Consider the following 24,735-nt stretch of genomic DNA (forward strand, 5'->3'; position numbering starts at 1 on the left):
CAGAGTTATTCGTGTTAGGCGATGCCCGCCCTCCGGCAGCAGCGGCCAATCCGCGCGGGGACCGCCCACCGGCACCCGGCGCCTCTCTTTCGTCACCCGCGCGCCGGACGTAGGGCGGAGGAGGGCGGGTCATCCGGCCGCGCTCCGCCAGTCGGCGCGGCAGGAAGCGGCGCGGCCGACCAATGGGGGAGCGGGCGGGCGGGGCAGCGCGGGCGGGCGCGCGCGGCCGGCGGCGATGATCGAGCAGCACAAGCGGAAGGTCCCGGGCGGCGGCCCCGGCCCCGCTCCCGGCCCCGGCCCCGGCCCCGGCCCCTCTCCCGCCCCCGCCCCCGGCGCCGCCCCCGGCCCCGACCTCCCGCTCGTACCCGCGGCGGCCAAGCGGCCCCGCCATGAGCTGCCGGGGGCGCCGGGCGGCGGCGGCGGTGGGGGGCAGCCCCCCCCCGGGGCCCTGCTGCAGGCGGTACGGCGGGGGGGAGGCCCGTGAGGGGATGGCGGGGTTTGGGGAGGAGGGAGGCCCGTGAGGGGATCGGTGGGGGGAAGAGGGCCCGGCGGGGCGCGAAGGGGTGAGGGGAGAGGGCCCGGGAGGGGGCGGCCGGGGCGGGCGGGCCCCTCGTCCCCCGCCTTGTCCCCCTCCGTGGCATCCCCTCACCCGGCTCCCCGTTGCCTCCCGCAGGGCCCGCCGCGCTGCTCCTCCCTGCAGGCCCCCATCATGCTGCTCTCGGGGCACGAAGGAGAGGTGTACTGCTGCAAGTTCCACCCCAACGGCAACACCCTGGCCTCCGCCGGCTTTGACAGGCTCATCCGTGAGTACCGGGCACCGCCGCCGTCCCAGCCGGTGCTGCGGGCGGCCGGGGCTCATAGGGTTTCGGGCCATTGCGCTGTGATGAGGCTTTATCTCGGCCCTCAGCTTGCTGGGTCCTGAGCGTGAAGTGCTTCCCCACGGGGTGCAAGGAGCTCCTTCCAGCTCCCCTGGCCGGTCAGCGCCCAGCTGGTGTCGGCCCTTCCTCAGACGGGGCTGGCAACGGGCCTTGCGGGTCACAGCCCTGTGTTCCCAGGTCCCTCGCCGAGGTTGCCGTCGGTCTGCGTTTGGCTGCAGCAGTCTGCAGAGATGAATCTTTAATGCTTTGGGTTGCTGAGGTGAAAGTTATTATTTTTCTTAACAAATTCAGCTTGATCTAAAACCATCAATCAGTTCAAATCAGCTGTTTGTCCTGGGGCTCACACGGTGCTTCTTTATCGCTGCACATCATCCCAGACTGGAGACGATAGCGGCAATGCTACATAATTCGTTTTGCTGAACCCTGGAGAACGGCTCCATCGGCAGCAGGGAGCTGTTTCTGTGTTTCCTGTACTTACCGCTCCCTCCTTTCCCCCAGTGCTGTGGAACGTCTATGGGGACTGCGATAACTACGCCACCCTGAAGGGACACAGCGGGGCGGTTATGGAGCTGCACTATAACACAGACGGCAGGTAACTGGCACGCAGATGGCTTTTGGCCTCAGGCCCGGCTCTTTCTGAAGGAAGATGCTTTCTGCTGGCCGGAGTCCCTCAGAGCGCCTCGTCGTTGCCCCTGCTCGGTCCACGTACAGCAAATGCTTGTAGCGTGGCTTTCCCCAGATAAGGGGTGGTGCCTGCTTGAGATCGACCAAAGGATCTGGAGTCCCCTGTGACCCACCGGTGCCCTTGATTTCAGCCGTGAGGAACAGAGGACAGTTAGTGTCGGCCATCTGGGAGAGGCTGGGGAGGGAAAGAAAATGAGTGAGCTATTTGTTAATTTTAAAGGCCGTTCCGCTACTGCATCTGAGCTATTGCCACTGAGCTTTCCTTCCTGTGTTCATCCCAGATAGTGTTTGAGGAGGCGGAAAACCAATTTGTATGTATCTAGAAATGGGTGTTAACGGGAGTGCCTCCAGTGTAGCTGCCCCACTGTCAGTCAGCCTCCTCTGAAATACCGCCTTTGTCTTGGCATATGGGCGAGATTCTTCTCCGTAGCGTATTCCCGCTGAATATTTCCAGCTTTGATCACAGAACTTGAGAGTAAAAAAGGTGGGAGGGGAGAAACGTTTCCGAAATTGAGAACCTGACAGCGATTCTTCTCTGCAGCATGCTCTTCTCAGCATCCACAGACAAAACCGTGGCTGTGTGGGATAGTGAGACTGGAGAGAGAGTGAAGAGACTGAAGGGCCATACCTCGTTCGTTAACTCCTGTTACCCAGCGAGGCGAGGACCCCAGCTTGTCTGTACAGGCAGTGATGATGGGACAGTGAAGGTCGGTATATCGTGTAAGGAGATAGTCTGGAATAAAGTAAGATAGGATCTTTGAAAGAATTTTGGGGGTCTGCCCATTGAAGCGGGCTAAATTCAGCCTTTCATTACTCTCATAATTTCATTAGCTAATAACTTTGATTTCAGAAATAAAAAACTTGAAATAAAATTTGACCGCTTCCTTTTTTCTGTAATTCTTGGGGGGAGGGTAAGAAGACTCATCTACTCAGTTGTCCTTTTTCCGCTGATCTGCATTAACCAAAGATGAGGAAGGTGAGCCGTTACTGAAATCTCGCATGTTAGCCCCTTCTTCCCCCCCACCATGTTCCTGTGCTCCAAGCACACCGGACTTATTATGTTTTTTTGTAGAGATCTCCTGAGATCTGAAAGACGAGATTTCAGGAGAGCAGTCTGAGTCTCTGCCAAGTATCTGTGCAACTTCCCGTAATTTTGTTGTTAAATATCTCTATGCAACTTTTACAACTGCCATGTCTTTTCAGCTGTGGGATATCAGGAAGAAAGCTGCTGTCCAGACATTTCAGAACACCTACCAGGTCCTGGCTGTAACTTTCAATGACACCAGTGACCAGATCATATCCGGAGGCATCGACAATGATATTAAGGTAGGATGCCCGTGTCCTCGAGTGCCTTTCCGACCGTGCACGCCTTTTCCATCCCGTCACATTTTGCTTGTAGCACTATGCAAGACACCGCGTTGGTCAAGGACAAGTGTGGAAGCCTGTTGGTTAATTTTACAGTCACAAGAACCACGCAGACCTGCTGCGTCTGACCTCGCTGTTGATATAGGGCCAATAAACTCTGAGGGAGTTGCTCCAGGGCTGTTTGCCATGTGACAGCCTGGGCAGCCCTGGCATTCCTGGCCAGGCATCCCAGCACTGCTGTCACCCACTGGAGCCGATACGGTATGCTGGCTCTTCTGGCAGCCTGTGCCCGTCCCGGAGGCTCTAGAGCCATATATGAGGTAAACTAAAGAAAATGTGGTGACACATCCACACTCTCTGCCCTCTGCTCCAGTTTGCAACTCACTTTGTCACCTGCTAGAGTGGAAAGGTCTTATTTAAGAGCGAGCTCAATGTTTCATTCAGCTGGTAACTGAGATTCTCCTGATATCTGTACAGTTCAGTCTGTCTGACTGCCCTTGTAGCCTCGGGCTCCAGCCTTACCTAGGCGCAGGGAGCATGCGCTTGTCAGAGGGCCATCGCTAAGTGAAGCACTGACATGAGGTCTGTTCTGACTGCCCCTTGAAAGGCAGTAACTCTTTGGGAAAGAACAGCATGAAATTTTGAGGATTGGACAACTGCTGCTCTGTGCCTTCAGTCAGTGGAATATGGGAGCTGGGGGAGCTATAGACAGGTAGAGAGGGATTCCTGCATGCATGGGGCTGCTGACATTTAACTCCTTGAGTGTTGGACACATTCAGTAAGAAGTCTTCTAAGGGGCAAATTCCATTTTCCCTGCAAGACATATAAAATTCTAGCCTTATATTTTAGCCATTCAGACCCCACCAACCGAAATTGAAATCTGATGTCATCAGCTGACTGATCACTACCAGTGTGAAACAGAAACAGCAGTTCCAACAGTCTTGGCTGTCTTTTTGTTAAACCGCAATGTTGTGTCTGAAAGGTGTGGGACCTTCGCCAGAACAAGCTCACTTACACGATGAGAGGACACGCGGACTCAGTGACAGGCCTCAGTCTGAGTTCGGAGGGCTCCTACCTGCTCTCCAATGCAATGGACAACACAGGTACGTCCTACCTGATACGAGAGCTCAGCCGTGCAGCCAGCTGTCAGACACTGTTCTCTTACGCTAGCTTTGCGTGGCGTTTAGGAAGGAACAGCTCGAGTTGGTTGACGTGTAAAAAAAAAACAAAAAACAAACAAGAGCCAGATGTGGGGATGGGCTGAAGGGAGTTTGGCTCCAGAGATAAGCTTGAATTCTTGTTGTTACGCCGGTGACAGTCGTGTCCTTTGCAGGGAGGGAGCAGCTGCATCAGAAGGGTTTGTCACGTCTCCCGAAGGGCAGTGAGGACACAAGCTATGGCACACGTTGTTTGTGCAGACAGTTGAACAGTCTCGGTCTGGCTCTTGTCAGGGCGGTTTGGCTGTTTCCCCACAGCAGGGAATGACAGCAGTTTCCAAACTGCCTGTCTCCTCTGTGGGGTGCTCAGCGGAGCTGATCTGATGAGAAGCATGATTACGGAGTGCGTTAGAATAAAGCAAATGCTCACGTAAGGAGATGGTGGCTCGGTTGTGGAAGAGTTGTTTTGGATTTTTCCCCTCTTGTTGGCAATGGTCTTGGTGTAATTATAAATTTCTGCATTTGACCTTTCATATCAAAGCTTTCTGCAAGGGAAAGCTGCTGGTTTTCTTTTGCTTGTGGGGAAGCCTAGGCATGAGGAGAACAAGGACCATGACCAGGTCTTTGCTTGTTAGCAGCATGTCTTAGGAAAAGGAACGGTTCCAGAAGCTGACCTTGCCCCCATGCCTCTGCCAGCTTCAGCTAATTACTGTGAGCTCTCTGTTGCAGTTCGCATCTGGGATGTGCGACCATTTGCCCCTAAAGAGAGATGTGTAAAGATTTTCCAGGGGAATGTGCATAATTTTGAAAAGGTGAGTGTACTGCAGACCGAAACGTGATTGTTTGTAAAATGCTGCTGCTATTAACTTTTCTGTAAATTGTTTTTTAAATTCAAATTTAAACCAGAAAAGCTTTAATAAGAACTCAAAGAAAGATTAATGTACAAAGTGGAATTCCAATTAAAGCTGCAGTAACAAGATTTCTTTGCCCGGTTCAGCTATAATTAGCTGTAAATTAAGTATTTTCTACATTTACTATCTACTTCGTGTAAAATAACAAGGCACTGGATGTTTCCAGCAATAAAATAAAATCTGTAATTACCATCTCATCTTCCAAAGGGAGATCATTAAAGTGGTGCTCATGATATTTAAAGTCTTGTCGTGATTTTAATTCAAGTAGAAGGGGAAAACTAAATCTTCCTTTGGAAATAGATCTGTGCATGTTATTTTATTTTAGAATCTTCTGAGGTGCTCTTGGTCCCCGGATGGGAGTAAAATAGCAGGGGGATCGGCCGACAGGTGAGTTGCCACTGCGTTAATCTGTTACCATCAACCCCGAACAGTCTTGCAGGCACTCCTGAAATGGGTTGGATCATGTCTAAAATGAATCTGGAGACTCAGCATTGTGCATAGAGGTGTGAAGACCCGAAGAAACCCCTGTGATCTTCTGTGGGCGTTGTCTGCCCTGATTACGGTAGCGATGTCTTTATATTGCCTTTGTGTCAGTGGAGAAGCACCTTATAGTTGTAAAATCTTATTATTGTCAAAAGCTGACTAGCGATCTGCATTACGGCTTATGTTCAGCCGCAGGATCCAACACCAGGACCAGCAGATGACAGGAGCATGGTTGTACTAGGTCCCTTGCGGTCACACCGGCAGATGCTTGTGAGAGTCTTTGAGAAGCAGGGAGTCTGGGGAGGTGTGTGTAGCGAGGGGTTACACTGATAAGGACCACAAATACCAGTGAAATTGCTGCTTGGCGGCTTGCAGAAGGCACCAGCAGTGTTCCAAGGATCATTCTTGATCCTTAATTTAATTATGAGTAAGAAGAAATAAAGATCTGACTAAATTAGCACATATTGGACTTCTAACTGAGATATTCTGTAAACTAAGGCAACTGATAAAACGGGTGGAGGGAGGAAGCCAGCAGAGGGTCCATGCCAGACACTGAAGGTCACCGTGAAGGATACCAACCTCCGCTGGAGCAAATCCAGACGCACTCTCAGTGACATCGAGACAGGAATTCCTGCAGGCTGAAGTCCAGGGCATGAAGCAATAGTAATCAGCAAATTAACGAGTTTCTGATAAAAGGATAGGGAGAACTTTAGCTCTCACTGTCCAGATATAGTGGGGCCAGCTGTCACAGCAAGTGGCTGTGACGTGACTCTCCTTTCCAGTCCTGCTGGCAGTAACGGTGGTGCACGTGGTGGAGGAATGCCTGCGTGTTAGCCTGCCGAGGCTGTGGCTGAGCCGTTCAGCGAAGTGTGGCTGGAAGCCTTAGACCGTTAGGTTGGTTCTGCAGATGCTGATGCAGCTCCGTGGTCTGGCAGCAGCTTTGTTGTGACATTAGTGGGGAAGAGCACGCAGCCAGGTCCCGGGGCAGGTTAGACAAGGCCACTCAAATCTCTCTGCTATCTCTGAGCTTTTAAATTTTTTTTTGAGAAGGAGTATCTGCTGGGAAAGCAAAGCGAGACTGAGCAAACGTTTCATTTGTCTGAGTACAAAATAGTTCCCCAATGATTACTCTCTTCCTCTGCATTACGTGGAGCGTGTGTGTGTGTTGGAAGGACAATTACCTGAGTATATTTTTTTTGCTGTTGAGCCCTTCAGAAGGGTTATACTAAAATCAACTACTTAAAGTGCTTGCCTGCTTTGCAATACCAAATTAAGAACACAGCAGCGGAGTGCTTTGAGAAAGCATTTGATACAATTCTTGCCTGCTAGATAAAATAGTTGTGCTTGAGGAAATGCTGCGTTAAGTAACATTCATGACTTAAGTTGCAGGCTTGAATTTTTCCCTTTTATGTGTTTAAAGAAAGTAAGTCAAAGAATAGCACCAGCCTGAAAATGAATGCTCCTAACCAAGCAGATCTGCCCTGTGTTGGTATGCAGCGTCCTCTCTACCTAGCCAGCAAGTGCTTTCTGAGGGGGAAAGAAGCTCACTTCTATTTCAACTAAAAGAGGCTAATTGGCTAATTGTAAAAGGCTAATTGTAAAAGCAAATTTTGTTCTTTGTCCGATCTGCAAAGCCCTGAGAAATGGAAAGGAACAGGTGAAACTGAGGAACCCGTTGTTGGTAGCATTGCATAAGCCTGAAATGGTCCGGCCTTGGTATTCGGAGTTGGGCTGCACGCGGGGCTGATGAAAGGGCTGTTGATCCCCAGCATGCTTGAATTCATGCGAGCGAGACATGGGGATGTGCAGTGGCATTTGCAGCAACCTTCCTTTGGAGGAGTGCGATGCAGTAGATTGATTTTACACGTGTTTTACGGGCTGTCCCCCATGCCCTCACCCTCTGCAGTCCTCTCTAAATAGCCGTAGTGATGCCTCTGGGGTGTGTGGGTGGCAGAGCTGCCCTTCACACCAAACCTGGCCAATTACTGCCCTGCTGCTTCCCTTTTCTGCCCTGGCAGATTTCGTTTTAGCTGCCAATCACCTCCCTAAAGAGCAAAATGAGAAGGCAGAGTGAGTGTAATCCAGAACTGGCAGCTTTCCCGAGCCACCGATTCTTTTGCAGAGCTGTGAACCTTGTAACGAATGCCATTTCACGTGGCGAGGCCATTGTGGTTGGGAGGGAGGGATGCGGCGTTCCCGTGCAGGTGGGGCGCAGCGTCGCTTTACCTGGGTTGTAGGATGTTGCTCAGGGCTCTTCTCGTTTTGATGTATTAAAACCCCCACTCGCTCCTACAGATGCGTGCCATAACGGGGGTCAAAGCACCGCTCTGCTTCCCGGTGGAGCTTTTCTGTGGCTGCTGCACCGTGCAGGCAGCAATTAACACCCATGGGGAGCAAGCGGTGATCTCGGGTACAGTGTGATTTGCAGCAAGGCACCGTTTCCCCCACTCTGAGACCATTTATAAGAGTAAGCTGAAAGCTGATCCGTGCCTCATGCCCACAGTTTCTTTCTGACCTCCTGCCTGAAGGATTCCGGTGGCTTCTGCGCTGCCCTTCAGCCAAGGTGCGGTGCTTGGGCAGTGGTGGGAGCCCGCAGCGAGGCCTGCAGGAGGTTAATCAAAGGGCTGGGCGCAATCTGATCGGCCCCCTAATAAATGCTGGGAGGGGAATCATGACTTTAATGGCACAGCAGGAAGAAATCCATATATAAAGCTGTTGGCTGTGAGGGATTACACTGTAGCAGGGGCTGGGGGAGCACCCGAGCTCCTCCTTGCCGCTTGGCTGCCGTCTTGAACCAAGGGTGACTGCCGGGCTTGCAGGCAGGTATTTGCGAGGGTGAGAACCCTCCTCCCCACTCCCAGTGCTGATTTGCTCCCTTAGCCCACTGTGTTGCTGCTATGTTGAGGGTCTCTATACGCTTTCAAATCCGTCTCTGTGCTCCTCGGGGTGAGATGGGGCTGCTGTGCCGTGACGGTGGTGAGGCTTTTAACACCAAGTTGACGTGCTAGCTCCTAGCTGCTCAGACCTCTGCTTGTCTGGATTTGGCAGTGCAGCATTTTGCTCCTGAGAAGCTCCTTGTTTATCCACACTAAGAGCTGCATCTGTTTCAGCCCGGGTGGTGAACTGCTGCAGGAAGAAGCCGTTGGTGTGGGGGGCAGCCGCTTTCCCTTCTCAAATGCCTGCACTCATAATGACTCTCTTATAGGTTTGTCTACGTGTGGGACACCACATCCAGGAGGATTTTGTACAAGCTGCCAGGCCACGCCGGGTCGGTGAACGAACTGGCTTTCCATCCGGAGGAGCCCATTAGTAAGTCCTCCCCACCTCAGGTCAGCTGGGGAAATAGTTTCAGAACTGGCTGAACTGCTGATCCTCTGGAAAGCAGCCCCAAAATTGCCTGTGGCCCAGAGCCCCAAGTATCAGAGACAAATTTAGGGCTAGCAGACTCCCGCCTGCTCCTCTCCTGCAGACAGGAGTTGGGCTGGGTGTGCCCTGGGGTCCTGGGCTGAGTGCGGGGGCTCTGCTTCTGTGTCCTGCCTGGGCGGAGGCCTGGGTGGGGGCACCCATACAGCAGCAGGGTGGCTGGTGGTCTGGGCTGTTGGTCATCTGTGGGTGGCCATGAGCCGTGGCTTGGCTGCCACTGCCTAGGGCTCGTCCAGAGTTCCCAAGGGCCAAGCAAAAAGGTTTTGGGGTACCTGGGTTTGGACAGCAGGGATATAACCATGCTCCCAGGTGATCACTGTCCTCATGTGATCACCAAATGCATGTCTCCAGCCTGGGGTCTCTTAACTTACCCCAAAAGCTGTAGGAAGGAAAGCAAGCTCTTTGTGCAGCGGGTTTTGTCCCCATTCTAGAGGTGTCCTGCACGTGGCACCACGTATCGGAGCTGGTGCCTTTTTCAGAACCATTTTAACCAGCGTGCATTAGCTGAGACCAGGTTTCTCGGCGCAGCGTGCGGCCCAGGCAGGACCGTAGGGTGCTGTTTGTTTCTATGGAAACACTTGCACCATCGGCCAGGTCACCACATTGCTCCAGCCAAAAATTGACAAGAGTCAACCCCGAATGAAGCCAAGAGCTCGGCTGTGCCGAGGATGACAGTCTCTGCAGCAGGGCAGTGAGTTATGGGTTTGTTCCTTGGTTATTCATTGTCCTGTCTTCAGATTGGAGACTGCTGGAAGAGCGGAGCGATCTCTCCTCTCCGGTTTGGAGCGGATTGTTTGCAATTCTATTCTGCTGAGCTCCTCTTTGTGAATCAATCACTCAGCTTAAAATAAAAATTAAAAACCTATCCAGGCGTTGCATGCGAGTTATGCAATTGATTTCTATTAACATCTGGGAACGTTAATCTTGTAAATCGCTGCACCCACTCCGCGATACTCATCTGCACGGGAGGGTGCACGGGGAGCCAAAATGCAGCAAGATGACAGACACCAGTCTGCGAATTCACGTAGAAATCCCCCAAATCTCTGCTGGACTCGATGAAACCATTGTCAGCGTCAAGAGCAGCGCTTCTGGGTCATTCTTTTGACGCTTGTGTCTTGAATCCCCCGCAGAGCCTTTTCTGAGTTGAGGTGGTTCAGCGGCGTGTTGTGGTTGGGTGCCAGCTGCATTTTGCCTGTTCTGATAAAATAACAACGTCCCGGCGAGGCTTTCCTGGCCAGCCTGTGCCCTCTAGCGGCATGCAGTCCTGATGGCAGTGCCAGGTTTGCAATCTGAACGCTCCTTGCGATGAAAATAATGCTTCGGGATGCTTGAGAGCGTTAACAGCATGTTTATATGCCTCTCTTTACCATTTTAATGCTTAGACATTACAGGCAGTACGCCGTTATGCCTGCCTTGGGACAGGGGAATGGCAGCCACGACGCGCAGCGTGTGATTAGGTGTCAGAGTAGTAATTCCATGAAGTGTTTTTGGGGAGCAAATGAAATTTGGCTTTCTAGATCCCTTACAGCAAGCGAAATGAGTAGTTCATTTCAAATGATGTGTCGTTAGTGGAAGTCTCAAACTGTTGTGTTTAATTTTCATATTCCTCCCTTCCCCCTCTCTCTCCCACAGTACTCTCCGCATCCAGCGACAAAAGGCTGTATATGGGGGAGATCCAGTGAAGCCGACGAGGAGATGGTGGGATTCGTGCCCTCGCGATCCTTGGTTTACAGAAATTGGATTGACTTCGCTTCTCACCAGTGCTGGCCCCCCTCTCACTTGTGACAGTGGGAAAACGTTGAAGCAGCTTGGGGTGACAAGCCGCCCTCTCGCAGGCTGTAATGTCTGCGTGGTCTTGCTGTACAGCTTTTTTCCACCCCCCCTTCTTTGGGGAGGAAGGAAAATTTGGAATTGAATTTGGTTTTGGCTGTACCACCAACTATTAAACCCTTACCCAGATCACCTGAAATTGGTAAAATTTGTTTAAATTCCATATGTGGCTTGTATATTCCCTGTCCAGTTTCTCTTGGTTTTTTTTATATGGTCAAAACTGAAATAGATAGCTTTTTACAAGAACTGTGTGAATGGGATTTATTGTTCTGTTTTACTTTTCTATTGTACAATACTAAATCAAGGCCCTCACTCGTATATAACCTGGGCAAACCATAGACGTTAACTTCAGAAGAGCAGCTTTATTTTTTATTCATGGCAATAAAAATGACCACACTTGAAATAATTATTGGGCTACTGCTGAATCCTATTTTCATGTTTTGAGTAAAATCCAGCCTCCTGCTATAAATAAATGTAAAGGGAGGGAGTTTTCTGTGACGGGTGCAATGTGTTCAGAGCTCAGCAGTGGGGGAACCGGACTGGCTGCGTGTCCCCTCTCCCTAAGCAGGCTGGCAGGAGGGGAGGCCGAGATGGTGGCAGGTCCTCGAGCAGGTTAGATCCGTACCTCAGGTACCTGTGCCTGACGGCTGGGACAACCCAAGGGTGCCTGCACCCCGCCTCAGCTTCAGGGGGGACCTCAGCTTCTGCCAGATCTTGCCCTACAGCCACGGACCCCCTGCCTGGCTGGCTGCTTGCTGCCCCCCAGCCCCAGGGTTTAGGCCAGAAGGCAATGGTCTGCCCCCCCACTTTTTTTGCCAAGGCTGAAACTGGCCTCGAGCCCTTGACTCGGGGCTGAGCCTTGTCTGGTCTGTGAGAACACGCAAGGGGCGTTCCCCATGCCACAGATCGTTGTCTGTTGTTAATTAACTTGCCATGAAGAGTAGGTGCTGCATTTCTCTGCTGAATCTGTCCACTTCAGCTTTCATCCTTTTTTTCCCCCCATTTTTTCCCCCCCATTTGCTGCCTTGGCTCAGGTTGTGTCAGGCGTTTCTCACCTCTCGCTGCCTTTCTGCCCCGTCCCGGAGGAGGCTGCCTGAGGGCTGCAGTTCAGCTGGGACGATGGAGCGTGGACTCGCGGTGCTCCCACCCCAGCAGTGCCGTGCCGTAGGACTGTCCCGTGCAGTCTTGGCCGGTGTTTGACCAGGAGGAATCTGCTGTAGCTGCCAGGTATTTCAGAGCTGGGAAATGGGAACAGTTTGTGCAGTAACAAGGGAAGAAGCGCAGGGTCCCCTTGAGAGCGTGTCTGGCCCTGCTTTTCTGCTGTGGGCAGAAGAGAAGAGCAGGAGGATGGCACACTTGGGGCCAAACCAGACCCATCAGCTTTTAAGGAGGCAGGGAAACGTGTCTGCATGTTCCCCGGGAGGCAAGGGGATGCCTCCTGTGCATGGGGTGTCCCTGGTCCCCATCCCCTGGGGTGGTTCCTGTCCTGGCGCCATGTCCTGTCAGCAGGTGGCTGCAGGCTGCCCCATCCCTGGGGGCTGCGGGACGTCGCTCACCGCAGTGTTTCTCTCGAAGCCCTTGAGGCTGGAGCAGAGCTGGTCTCGGTTGAGAGCACGGATGGGTTTAACTGTCGGGAAACCATCAACCCCAACTCTGCCGCCTTCACTGACCCTCTTCGTCCATGGGTTGATGGATTCAAGCATCGGGTCTGAATGCTCAGACTCAGCAGAGCTCCAGGTTCAAATCCAGGGAAGATCAGCTTCACCCGAGCGGGTCCGGTCCCTGTCGGCTGCTGACATCCACTTCCCGTCATTCCCCCGACTCCCAGCGGCAACGGCAGGCAGGAGCCCGCAGGAACGGCTGCTGCAGCCCCGGGACTCTGTGGTCATCCCTGTGCCGCTGCCCTCGACGGCCGTCTGTCCCCGCGGGGGAACCCACGCACGGCTGGAGCCAGGCGTCGGGGAGGTGATGGTGCAGACACGGGAAGACCCATCACCAGATCGCAGTGAATGAATGCATCTGAACGCAAACAAATCACCCTTCAGCTGAAGAGGCGGGCGGAGAGAGCTGGAGGCAGGGGGAAGATTTATTTTTAACTCTGCAGAGTATTAAATAACATGCCCTGAAACGCATGTAAATGAGAGCTGGGACTCCAGCCGGGAGCGCCGCGATTCGGGCTGGACCTCCCCAGGGCCACCCGCGTGGGAGCCCTGTGCCCGGGGACCGACACCGTGCCTCTGTCCCCTCACCGAGGGCTGTCGGGCAAGGAGGGTGCCGGCACATGGATTTAGTGCTTTATTAGACCCTGGTCGAGTCCTCGGGGGTTTATGGTTTTACTTGAATATATGCTCAAGTGTCAGAGGGAAGAGAGACTCTCAGGGCTGAGCCGGGGGGTGCCAGGATGGAGTTTACTGAATCTTGCAGTTTACTGAATCTTCCTTGTTGAAAAGAAGAAAAAAAGGGTTTTTTTTTCCTAATTCCCAGCCCAGGAACCTGCAGGGAAGCGAGGGAGAGGCGTCTCTCTCCCCCTGCCCTGAGTCCTGGAGGGTTTTGCTGGGCAGCGGTTGCTGCGCCCGGGGGTCCCGCAGAGCCTGGGGGTCCCATGCAGGACGCTCAGCGGGCGGCAGCTCCCCGCGTTGGGCAGTGGGGGCTGGACGGATCGGCACCCCACGCAGGGGCGAGCGGGTGCCACCCCCTCTGCCCCCAGACACCCCTCCATCGCGGCGGCACGGGCGTCCATGGAGCCGTGACCCAGATCGGGGAAATGATCCGGATTAACGCTAAATCCCCCGGCCCTGAGGGAGAGCCAGGCGCCGGGGCAGGCGGCCGGTTTGCTTTGAGGGCATCTCCCCGCTGCATGCCCCGCTGCCACCCGAGCACTAGCAAACTCGCCGCAGCAGTGGGTGCCCAGCCCAGCTTCCCAGGCAGGTTCTTGTGCCTGTCCCAGCGCTGCAAGATAAATCTCTGTTCCCCAGCGCTGGGGAACTTGCAGATCAAAGAAACATCCGATGGCAATGGAGGGTGAGGAGGGGAACGTGGACGGTCGCAGCGCTGAGCTGCCAGTTACCGTCCACAATTAGGGCTGGATCGATGCCCACCCACTTGCGTTGGTGACGGATCGGACCATGTCCCAACGTCCCAGCCCCTGGGGAGAGCCTGGAAGTTGATTTAGGAGAGGCACCCACCTATTCCTAACGGGACACAGGTTCAGTGCATCGGAGCTACGGCACCGTCAGGACAATTTGTGGATTGGATGTAACTTGCTGTGGTACTCGGAGCTCAGCGGGTTTAATGCTCTGCAGAGCCCCACTGGGCATCGGTGAGCACGGCTGGCCCCGTGCCACCTTCCCCGGGCTCAGCCTTCCCCTGGGCTCACTGCCAGGCCGTGGAGGCTGCCGGGAGATGCGGGCACCCACCGTGGGGCTGGCACCCACCATGGGGTGCTGGCACCCGCTGCGGGGCTGGCTGGCACGGGACCATGGCAAATCCTTGCTGTGCAAAGTGACTACTGCCGGGCTGTGCCCTGCAGGTACATACATGTACGTACACGTACATACACGTACATACACGCATGCACATGCATGCCCACACAAGCACATGTGTGCATGCACAAGCTCATGCACGCACACACATGCATGCGCACACACAGGCACATTTGTGCACACGCATGCACGCGCATACACGTACACATTCCCATGCACGCACACGCGTGCACGCACACACGCGCATGCACACACACGCATACACATGCTCACACGTGCACACACAAATGCACTCACGTGCACACAGCTACACGCACACAGGTGCAAACACGCACACCTGCACGCACACGTGCACACTCACAGCCACATGCGCGTGCCCGGGCACACGGACACCCACGTACATGCACCCACGCACACCCGTGCACCCCCACGGACACCGCCAGGGCCAGCACCACCACCAGGCCTTGGGGACAGGGCGATGCCCCGCACTGGGCAGCAAAGCTTCCGGGGGGATCTGGGGCCGGGCAGCCCCAGGGACCGGTTTCCCCCCGGTTCCTGGCCACCGCCAGCTGCACCCGGGCGAGCGCGGGCCCCTCTTGGCTCGGAGCCGTGCCATCTCCGGGGCATCGCAGCAGCAAACCGTTAAAGGCATAATCCGAGCGCAGAGAAAATTGTTTTCTTAAACAGGTTTATTCCTCTGAGGGAGGTATTTGCTTGAGAGATTTCCACTATAAATTAGATCTGTCCCGGGATCCAGATAAAAGGCTTCTGTGCAATAGAGCTGCTCTGGCAGGGGGCTGCTGGCTGCTTCCCAGCCTTTCGGGGGGAACCGGGGGGACTGGCAGTGACCCCCTGACATGGCCCCACGTGGCCCTCCCCACCCTTGTCCCCATCCCCTTCCCCATCCTCATCCTCATTCCCATCCCGGTCCTTGACTCTTCGGCAACGCCAGCATCGGCAAGCGATCCCAGCCGGAGCCGGATGCGGTGCCCAGAGCACCCAGCCCCACTGTGACGGGCCGGATCCTGCGCTGGGCGCTGGTGATCCCCATGCTGGGCACAACCGGGAGGTCCCAGCTCAGCCAAGGGCAGCCCTGGCCCTGCCACCCCCTCTAATTACCTCCCTGTCCTTCCGCCAGCCCTTTTCCCACCTTTCCTCACTGCTGCTTGGAGGCTTCTAATGAATTTTGATAGTTACAATACGCAAGTGATAATTTCTAAAAGAATGGAAAACAATTATTTGCTCTGTTGGGGGATTAGATGATATTTAGTCCCTATTTAATGGAAAACTAATTAAATTACATGAGCAAGTGAATAGAAATTTTTTGTTAATTATGAATTTTGCGAGCTACAAAGGCTAAATGATGATGGATTCTGTAATCTGCCGCGCTTTTCGCTAGACGCTGAGATGACAACTGAGAAAGAATGGTGTGAATGCATTTTAATTTCTATATCGATTCAATAACAGCCGGCTGAACAGTGATCCATTAACGGTGATCCGCGGGAGCTGACGTTGATTGGCAGGCTGATGGCTAATTATATTAAAATTGGGGAAAGGTTGGTTAAATAGATGTGGTTTTATTGCTGGAGGTGGTTGGGGAAGTCACTCTGGTTTGGTTTGCTCGGTCGTGGCCCTTCCCTTGGTCCCCGCAGGGCCGGGCGGGTGGAGGATGCCCTGCGTGGGGTGACGCGAGGTGTCCCTTGGGGCTGAGTCGCTGGGGTTTGGGGCTGTTCCCAGGTGAAGCAAGGAGCGGTGGGTTCAGGGTCAAGGCCAGCAGCAGAGGTGCTGGGTGTGGGCTGGTGTCCAGCACCCCCAGCACGAGCGTGATGCCCGGATTTGGGCTCCCCATCACACCGAGAGCATCCCTGACCCAGGGCTGGAGCATCCCTGACCCCGGGCCACAGCGTCCCTGGCCCCCGGGATGGAACATCCCTGACCCCAGAGCCGGAGCACCCCTGGCCCTGGGGCCGGGACGTCCCCGTCCCCAGGCTGCCCTGTCCCAGCGTGGCCCAGAGGAGCCGTGTCCATCCCCGCTGCCGGCTCCAGCCCGGCTGCGGCATCGCGCGGTGCTGGGCTGCACCCCGTCCCCTTCTCCCTTGCACTTCCAGGGCTGCTCTGCCACTCCGGCCGCTGGTTAATTAGAGGCTCATTAACAAGAATCCCGGAGACCTTCATCCCTCGAGCAGCAAAGGTGTGTGTATCAAGGCTCTTCAGCCAAAATCCAGCCACCCATCAGCCTCTGGGGGGGATTTAGCCTGAACCAAGCGCAAACCCCATCCCCGTTAAGGGGAACTACCCAACCGGCTTAATTACGCGCGACCTGTGCCGATGATTTGCGCGTATTTACCCTGCACCGATTTACATAATGCATCAGAATAAATATCTTTTCCCCGTCACCGTAACCCAGATAGATGGGGCCCCTTCAAAGATTTCTTTGCCAATAAACATGCCAAAAATCATCATTTTGTCTTGTTCTGACGACTTGGTGCTGTTAATTACTGCCTGAGTGGGTAAAAGAGTCCCCTTGGCTTTGTCTCTGCAGGCAGCTCGCTGCGCATCACCGCCAAGCCCAGACAACAGTTTCAGCCCAAAAGAAGGAAAAAAAATCAACCCCAAGAGCCCAGGAGGAAACAAGGGAAAAAAAAACCCAACCCCAATGCCAGGGCTCGGGGCTGCAAAACTGTGATGGCCCTTGTGTGTTTTCTATTAACCTAAACCCTCCTTTTTTTCCTGGTTTTGCCTTTTTTAAGGCAGCAAACAGCATCCCCAGCCTGGCTTGCCCTGCAGCAGCTTTGCACCTCCTCCTTCCCCCACATAACTGTTTGCTGGCTGCATTGGGAGCGTTGCTGGTGCTCATCTCGGGGGGTATATTTTATTTTTTGGATCCATTTGGAAATACTGAATAATTCTGGTGACGGATACAAGTGCCCAAAGTCCTGGTGTCCCGGCAGGTACCTAGCTCTCTATGGCACATCCCTGCCTGTGGCCAAGGAAGGGGAGCAAAACCTGCAGTGGTGTGATTTCTTTCTGCTCCACAATTTTTTTTGGGGGGAAAAAAAGGAAAAAATAAAAAAAACCCCAATCCCTGTGTTGGTTTTCTTGAGAAAAAAATAGACATTTTTGGGTAAAAATATCAGTTTAGTGAAAAAAATAGTATTTCCATGTGTTCTGTTTATACCCCTGGCAGAGAGCGCTCTCTCTGGCATAAGGATACAGGCGTTTTTTTACTGAAAACACCCCTTTTTGGTGGAAAGTGATGATTTTGTGTACCTGGGGAAGCGAACCCACCTGGCTCCTCCTGCCCTGGGGACAGAGGGCTTGGCCGGGCCGGATTCAGCCCCGCTGCCGGTCCCGGGGGGCTGCCAGAGCCCCTGGGTGAGCAGAGAGATCACGTGCCGCTGTGCAAAAGCTGGGCGGGAGGATGTCCCCGTGGCCGGTGACCTCTGCGGTGGCCGTGGGGGACATCTCCTGTGACCCCCCATGGGATGTGGAGTGTCAGCGAAGCGGTGTCAGTGTCAGCGTCAGCCCCGGGGGGAGACGGCTCCTCTCCCATCTCCATCCCAAAGGGCCGGGATGGGGGCTGAAGCTGTACCTGGGCTCCCGGAGGGCAGGGATGCAGGATTTGGGATGGGGCTCCGGCATCACAGTGGGCGTTGGGGAAACTGAGGCCCACGAAGGCTTGGTGTCAGTTCCAGGTGCACATCAAAGCACATACCTTCACGGCTTCCTCCCATCCCCGTGAATGAGTAACGTGCCCCTGATTTAATTTCCTCCTAATATTTCCTCCGTAATTTTGGTCATCTGAGTTTTTTCTTGCAAAACAAATAAAAGCCAAGGGTTGTGGGGTCTGGAGGGTGGCAGGTTACAAGCGGAGCAAAAGACAAAGTGTTGGGCTCCTTTCCCACCTGCTTGCAAATGAAGTTATCTCCTCGCCTTCTAGGGAAGCGCCTTGACATGCTATATTGACCTTTTTTAATCTAAAATTGATTCCTCGCAAAACTCCACCTGGTCGAGAGCCAGGCAGGATCTCAGCGCCATTGTATCAGTTTTCATGATTTCACATCAGGGCGTTCTGCCTTTCTCTGGTATTTCTTGGAGCTGACAGGGAGGGTTGAGCTGAGTGGATTTGCCCGGACATTGCCAAGGAGATGCTATGGGGCAGTTGGGTCCTCACCGTTTTTGACCCGTGGGGTGAAACCAGTCCCTCTGCTCCAGGTTTCTGCTGTGCTTAAATCCCAGAGGAGCCCACAAGCTCGATCCTAGAGATGGGTCTGGTCCCCCCCTTATGCACCCAGATAACTCCCAGGAGCCTGGGACACCTCTCCCCATGGGATGAGGGTGATGAGACACCTCAGGTTCTTGGCGAGGACCTGGAGATGATGGAGCCAGGAGCGCTGGGGTGATGGAGTCAAGCCCACCGTGGGGATGTCACAGCGGGCCAGGTCCAGAGGTGGGATCCTCAGCAGCCTGCACGGCGAGGCGTGGGCATACACAGGGCTGGTGGAGGTTGCAGCTCACTGTGCGCTCACTTAACCAGCCTGAGACTGTGGAATAAATGCAGAGGTCCCCGTGTTTCAAACACCCGCTGGCTCAGTCTGGGCTCAGCCACCTCTCCCAGGAGCCCTGGTTAAGAGCATTGCTTGAACCCACTGCATTTTTGCAGCATGGTTTTTGCATTCATGGAAGACAAGTGTTTTCTGCACAGTCCCCTCCTTCAGCCACGCGTGGGCCTCCCAAAACGCTCCTGGGAGCACAGAACAGCTGGGAGGGAGAGAAATTCCCACCACGGAGGACAAAAGAAAAGCTCCAGGTGCGGTAGGGGCTGTAGGCTGGTCCCAGCAGTGCACAGGGGTGTGTGGTCTGGCTGGGCCCTCGCAAGCTTGGATGGGCCAGGTTAGACCATGGCCAGACCCACACTTGCACAGAAATGCATCTGTAAGGTTGCAGCCCCTCGGATCCCGTGCAGAGCTGCTCTGACACCTAAGAGTGTGTGGGGCTGGTTTAGGAGATGGTTCCTTATAAAAATCAGGGCTGAGGATTAAGAAATCACAGAACTGAAAAGCAGCAAATTGTTCTCAAGTCCTTCTGCTGGGTGGCATTTCAGAAAGAGGTTTCTAAAGCACTGGAAAAGCAGCATCCCAGTTATTCCTTGGCAGATGTGCGCTCCCCGATCCCCCTGAAGGTGTGCTGTGAAAAAAGAACAAAGGCGAGCCGGGTGGGTGGCGGTTAGGGGCCATACCCTGCCAGCTCTGTCTGCACCCACCTCCTTGCCCAGACCTGCTGGATTTGAGCCTGCGAGCCCTCTGGGAGCAGGGACCCAAAGCCGGCTGGCTGGGTGCTGTCTTGCCTCTGGCCAGCGGTCGCTGCCGGCCCCGGAGCCGCGTGTGCTGGGCTGTGGAGCAGGGCTCTGCAGGGCGATCCTGGGGGCTTTCCTCCCAGGGCTGGGCCATCTGTCCTCCCTGCAAGCCCAGCTGCTGCCCTGGCAGGGCCATCCCAGGGAGCCCCCAGAGGAGGTGGCTGCGGGGTCCCTGTGCTGCGGGTCCGGGCACCACCCAAGGGCCGCAGGGCCGAGGGAAGGGGGAGGGCAGCAGCTCACCAGAGCTCTGCATTTGCAAATCTCCGCGATTTAGCCCAGCCCCACCTGGCTCCGGAGGGGGAAAAAAAAAAAAAAAAAGAAATCTGCCATTAAAAAGACAAATACTGACGATAACGAAAGGCGGGCGCGACGAGCACCCGCGCCTGCCGCCGGCTGCGGCGAAGGGGCCGCGCTGCCCGGCGCCCCCGGAAGCCGCCAAGGGCTCGGCGCGGCGCGGCGTGCCCGGCCTCGCCTCCCCCCGCCCGGCCGCGCCGCCCGCCGGGCCCCGCCGGGAGCGCGTCTCGCCTTGTTCCGGCGGCCGCGGCCCGCCCTGCCCGGCGCGCCCCCGACCCCACCCGCCGCCTCCTCCCCGCCCGCCCCCGGGGCGCGGAGCGCGGCTGTGCGGGAGAGACAATAGAGGGGCCGGGCGGGCTCCGCGCAAACCTGCGCGCCCCGGGGATGGATGGCGAGGTGTGCGCGGCCCCGGGGTCCCTGCACCGGGGGATGGGGCTGTAGCGGGCTCGGGGGGAGCGGGGCTGGGGGGGGGGGGGAGGCGGAGAAGGGGGGCGATGCCCCTTTCTGAGCCCAGCCCGCCTCTGTGCTAACCTGGCAGGATGCGGGAGACGGCAGGGCTGCTGTGAAGAAAGTACTGGGGCCGGAGGCTGGAGAGCGGGACATGTTGCTGGTGCCCCCCTGATGCTCCCCGGGTGGCGGCTCTGCTGGCGAAGGGGAGGCTGGTGAGGAGCTGGAGGACGGCGACGCGAGGCCACGGTGGGGGAAATCCGAGGCTCCGGCTCGGAAACCATGGGGAGATGCAATGGGAGATGTACGCTGGTCGGATTCTGCTGCCTGCAGCTGGTAAGGCGAGGGGCCGTCTGCGCTCATCAGCATGCCGGGTTGTGCTTTGTGCGAAATGTTGGCTGTCACCGTTACCCACTCCTTCTCGGCGGTGACCTTGCTGTGGGACCAGCTTGGGGATGCTTCCGTGCCACCCAAAAAAAAAAAAAAAAGAAAGAAAAAGAAAAAAAAATAATCAAGGAGGAACAAAATGCCACCCTCATCCCCTGCCTCAACCCAGCGCTGGCTGGAGTTGCAGCTGGGGAGATGGATGCAAACCAGTTCCCTGTGCCGCCAGCGCCTGGGGATGCGTCTCCAGCAGGTGTGAGCTTTGTTTCCAACTGCAATCTCTTCCCTCCGAGTTCGCTCCCGCTGGCGATTTCCCATCCTGGTGACTCCAAGGATGTTTCTTGGGGTTCTGGTCCCCAGAGTCAGGGCAAGAGGGAAACTTGGAGCTGCTGCCAGCACTTTGTAAACTCTCCTGCTTTTGAGCGGGACCCGTCTCCCTGTGGCCGGGGGACGCCGGGATGTTGGGGCAGAGAGAAGGGAGAGGTTTAATTTTAATAGGATTGTCGGTCTTTGTAATAATTAGGTGCCGTGCTTGCCGCCACCCGCGAATCAATCTTCATCAGGCTGCTGACAGAGGAGCAGGCGAGGGGACCATGTGGGGTATTTGGGGGGTTTTCTGCTAAAACCAGCGCCAACAAGGTTGCGATTAATTATCCCGGCCGGGTGGTTCGTTAACGGAGAATCAGCATCCTCCAACTTGCCCCCGCAGCCATGCCGGGGCTCGTCGCAGCGAGGAAGACGAGAGGGGGATTGCCAAAACGCGTGGCGGTCAGCCCGTGATGTCCCCGGGGATCGGTGGGGGGTGATGGGGCGGATGGAGGCAGTGATGGAAACGGGCTCCGGATCCTCTCTGGAGATGATGGTGGCATCCTGCTGACGGGCACTTTCTTCCTGGTGCTGCTCTTGTTCATTCTCCATCCTTCAGAAGGCAGTGAGCAGGGAGGGGTCCCCACTTTTGGATGGGGGGGAGGACCTGGCTTCCCTGGGGGGACGGGGGAAGCTTCAAAGCCAGTCCTCGACCCCAGGGAGCAGAGCCGCAGTGGGCTCATCCCCGGCCTGAAGTCCTGCTGTTCCCAGCGGGAATGGCCTCTTGTGTCCCCAGCTGTCCCCTGGTTCGGTCTGTAAAGTCTCGCTCTGCGCTTCGCTCACCTTCCCCCTTACTCAGGATAAATCCAACGGGTGTTTTCCGGGTGTGCGGGAGTTTCCTGGCTTTTGGTCACTTTTTTTTTTTACCACTCAGCTCCCAAACAGGTTTGTTGCCGTTTGTTCCCTGAGGTATCCCAGATCCGAGAGATTCTAATCTGTTTATTTTAGGGGAAGAAATGAATCGGTGTGAGCTCCCGGGCTGGGAGAGCAGCTCCTGCTCGCACCCGGAGAAACTTTGTGCTGCAGATTGGGGTCAGGCTTTCCTCTCTGCCCCTCGCCCTGTGAGTCCTGGTGCTGCTGGCATCCCCAAAGGCTTGGCTCCGGAATTGTCCCTTACCGGTGGCCTTTCCACCCCAGGCTCACCCCGTACCCCAGCTCATCCCCTCCCAGCCTGCGGGATGCTCTCCCGAGCTCCTTCCCAGCTCCGGAGGCAGCAGCTTGCATCCCGCCGGCCGTGGGAAGATGCCCACGCCCAGCGCCCCATTCCACAGCAGTGGCACCCACCTGCCCCACAGCGAAAAGGTGCCACTGGGTGCCCTGCCTGGGGTGGGGGGGTCTGGGTGCCCACCAACAGCCCTGGGCTGAGCCAGCCCCAAGGCGGGGGAGGTGGCAGGTGCCATCAGGGTGTCCCCTCGGGGGACCGAGGCCAATATTCATCCCCAAGGTGTCATGGCTGGGGCGAGCGGACCAGGCGGTGCCGGGGTTTGGGAGGGGACAATGGGGAGCAGGGATGACGCCTGACCCTGGCTCTGCTCCTCTCCTCTGCTTCGGCTGCTCTGTACCACCCCCAACATGGGGACGGCACCACGGGGCTCGTGTCCCCTAGCCGAGGTAGCCTCAACGCCTGTCCTGGGCCCTCTGCGCTGTGGGGGGGGACAGCCGTGCTCCCAGTGCCCCCAGCTGGTGGGGCTGGGGTTGCACTGGTGTGTGCTGGGGCTGCCTGGGAAGCCGTACCCCATTGCTGTGGGGTCAGCTTGTGCCAACAGCGAGCCCGCTAAGCACGCTGGCTTGCCAGACCTCATCACCGGCTAGCCCGTGCCTCAGTTTCCCTTAAACGAAGCAGCGTGGGTCAGCCTGCCCCGGGGTGATCCCACCATCTCCAGCTGGTCCTCGCTGCTGGGCCACCTTCCCACAGGCACCTTCCTGCAGCTCCCAGGTCCCGCTGTGACCCCTCGGGCACCTTCTCACGTCCCCGTTGGTTTCCCCAGTATTTGCAGCCTGGTCCCTGGTCCCTTGTGCCCCCCAGGACCCGTGTCCCGGGGGATGCTCGTGGTGGCAGAGGATGCTCCATGGCTGCAGGGGGCCAGGGTGCTGCTGGCACCTGCTGGGCACAAGGTGCCCGTGCAAGGTCCCCATGCTGGGGTGGGAGGGCAGGTCCAGAGAGGCAACAACGCCCTGCCTGGCGCAGGCAGAGCCCTGCCTGCTCCACCCCGCACAGCCCAGACCTCGGGGCAGCAGTTGCACCTGAACCAGTTTGGGAAACTGGTTTTTGGGCCGTGGCATGGCAGGGAACCCCGGGCAGCCGCTTCAGAGCATCCAAAGATCCTACATGCTCCTTCTCCAGCGCTCCGTGAGGCGATGCTGCAAGTGCTGGGTGTCTCCGTTCCCAAGGGACAAGCAGCACCCACCAGATTTTGCCTCCATTTATGCTTTTCTCTGGAAAAAGCCAAAAAACCACCCAGGGATCCACTTGCCAGACACACACCGGCCCTGCCCCACCTCGAGAGGGGCTGCCGGGAGATATTTACACTGATGAGGTGGGGTGAAATCAAAACTCATGAGTTTTGGCCAGCCCCCCCTGTCATCCGGGAGACCGAAGAACCGGCTGGGGGGTTTGCAGTGCCTTATTAAACCTTTCTCCAGGACGTTGTTCTTGGGGGGATTTATCTTTTCTTTATGCGAAGGTGAAAGCTGCTGAGGCGGTTGGATGGAAAACAAACCTGGACGCTGCTCGCCACTGCCAGGGCAGGCACGGGCGTGTGAGAGCCACAAGCCGTGACTCTTGTTAACTCTGAAGCCTAGTGGTGTCAGTTGCAGATCGGGACAGCCGCGCTGCTGCAGGGGAGTGTACCCAACCGCGGAGGCAGTGATACGGGACATCAGGATGTGGACTGCTGGAAGCTGAGGTCTGGCTGGATCTGGCTGGATCCGGCTGGATCCCTTGGCCGTCCCGCTCTGTGCCCTGGGGCCATTCTCAGGCGCTGGCGCAGGGCAGGCTTGCTCGAGCGGGCTCCTTCTCCATCCCAAAGTGGTGACCCCATTGCCTCCCCCTGCCCCGTGGGGCTCATCAGGGGGTGGGATGCAGCTCCAGCCCCGGAGCTGGGTGGGGACAGGAGATGCTCAGCTCTCCCACCTCTGCCTGGCAGAGCTCGGCATCGAACCGGGCTTTCATTTCCTTCTTTGTTTCTCTCCTTCTCCTTTAATTGGCTGGAAAAGCAAAGCTCGGTTGGCACCTCCCGCCCGGCTGAGCCTGCCGGAGCCTGCCGGGCTGGCGGCGTGCGGTGCCGTGCCGTGCCGTGCCGTGCCATGCTGTGCCACGCCGTGCCGACACTGGCATCCTTCCTCCCGCAGCCTCCCGGGGTCGGGGTGCAGGGAGAGGGGCCGTGGGTCCATCCCATCCTGCCTGCCTGAGCCGTGGGGTTCGCACGGGGCACCGAGAGCTTCTGGGATGCGACCCCCCGTCACCGAGCCTAGAGAAGGAGCTAACGGGGTCGGCTTAACGAAGGATGGGCAAAGGGAAGAGGATGGTCCCATCCCCCGCATCCGTCAACCACCCACCAGCCCTGTGTGACATCCCCTTCCCCAGCGGGACCCCACTGCACCCTTGGGGGCTTCACGGCCCTGCCGTCCCCTGCCGTCCCCACCACCCCTCCTGCCCTGATTTGCCTGGTTTTG

The 24,735-nt window shown here is 56.2% G+C and overlaps 2 protein-coding genes across 2 annotated transcripts in view; both read left to right on the plus strand.

The window, feature by feature from the left end:
• The first annotated feature begins 182 nt into the window (after positions 1–182).
• Positions 183–11,137, plus strand: SNRNP40 (small nuclear ribonucleoprotein U5 subunit 40). Its single transcript, XM_072884902.1, is given in 11 exon segments — positions 183–221; positions 224–460; positions 674–803; positions 1,377–1,470; positions 2,104–2,269; positions 2,766–2,888; positions 3,910–4,030; positions 4,814–4,896; positions 5,321–5,382; positions 8,684–8,787; positions 10,534–11,137. Coding segments are annotated over 11 exon segments (1,209 nt in total). The 3' UTR covers positions 10,584–11,137.
• An 8,993-nt stretch (positions 11,138–20,130) lies between these two features.
• Positions 20,131–24,735, plus strand: part of NKAIN1 (sodium/potassium transporting ATPase interacting 1) — a 40,959-nt gene continuing 36,354 nt past the window's right edge. Inside the window, exons 1-2 of the mRNA XM_072885222.1 lie at positions 20,131–20,259; positions 20,402–20,646. Coding sequence (XP_072741323.1) covers positions 20,593–20,646 — 54 coding nt within the window. The 5' untranslated portion in view covers positions 20,131–20,259; positions 20,402–20,592. The remainder of the gene's footprint in view (positions 20,260–20,401; positions 20,647–24,735) is intronic.

The sequence above is a fragment of the Ciconia boyciana genome, chromosome 21 (assembly GCF_034638445.1).
Source record: "Ciconia boyciana chromosome 21, ASM3463844v1, whole genome shotgun sequence".
NCBI classification, from domain to species: domain Eukaryota; kingdom Metazoa; phylum Chordata; class Aves; order Ciconiiformes; family Ciconiidae; genus Ciconia; species Ciconia boyciana.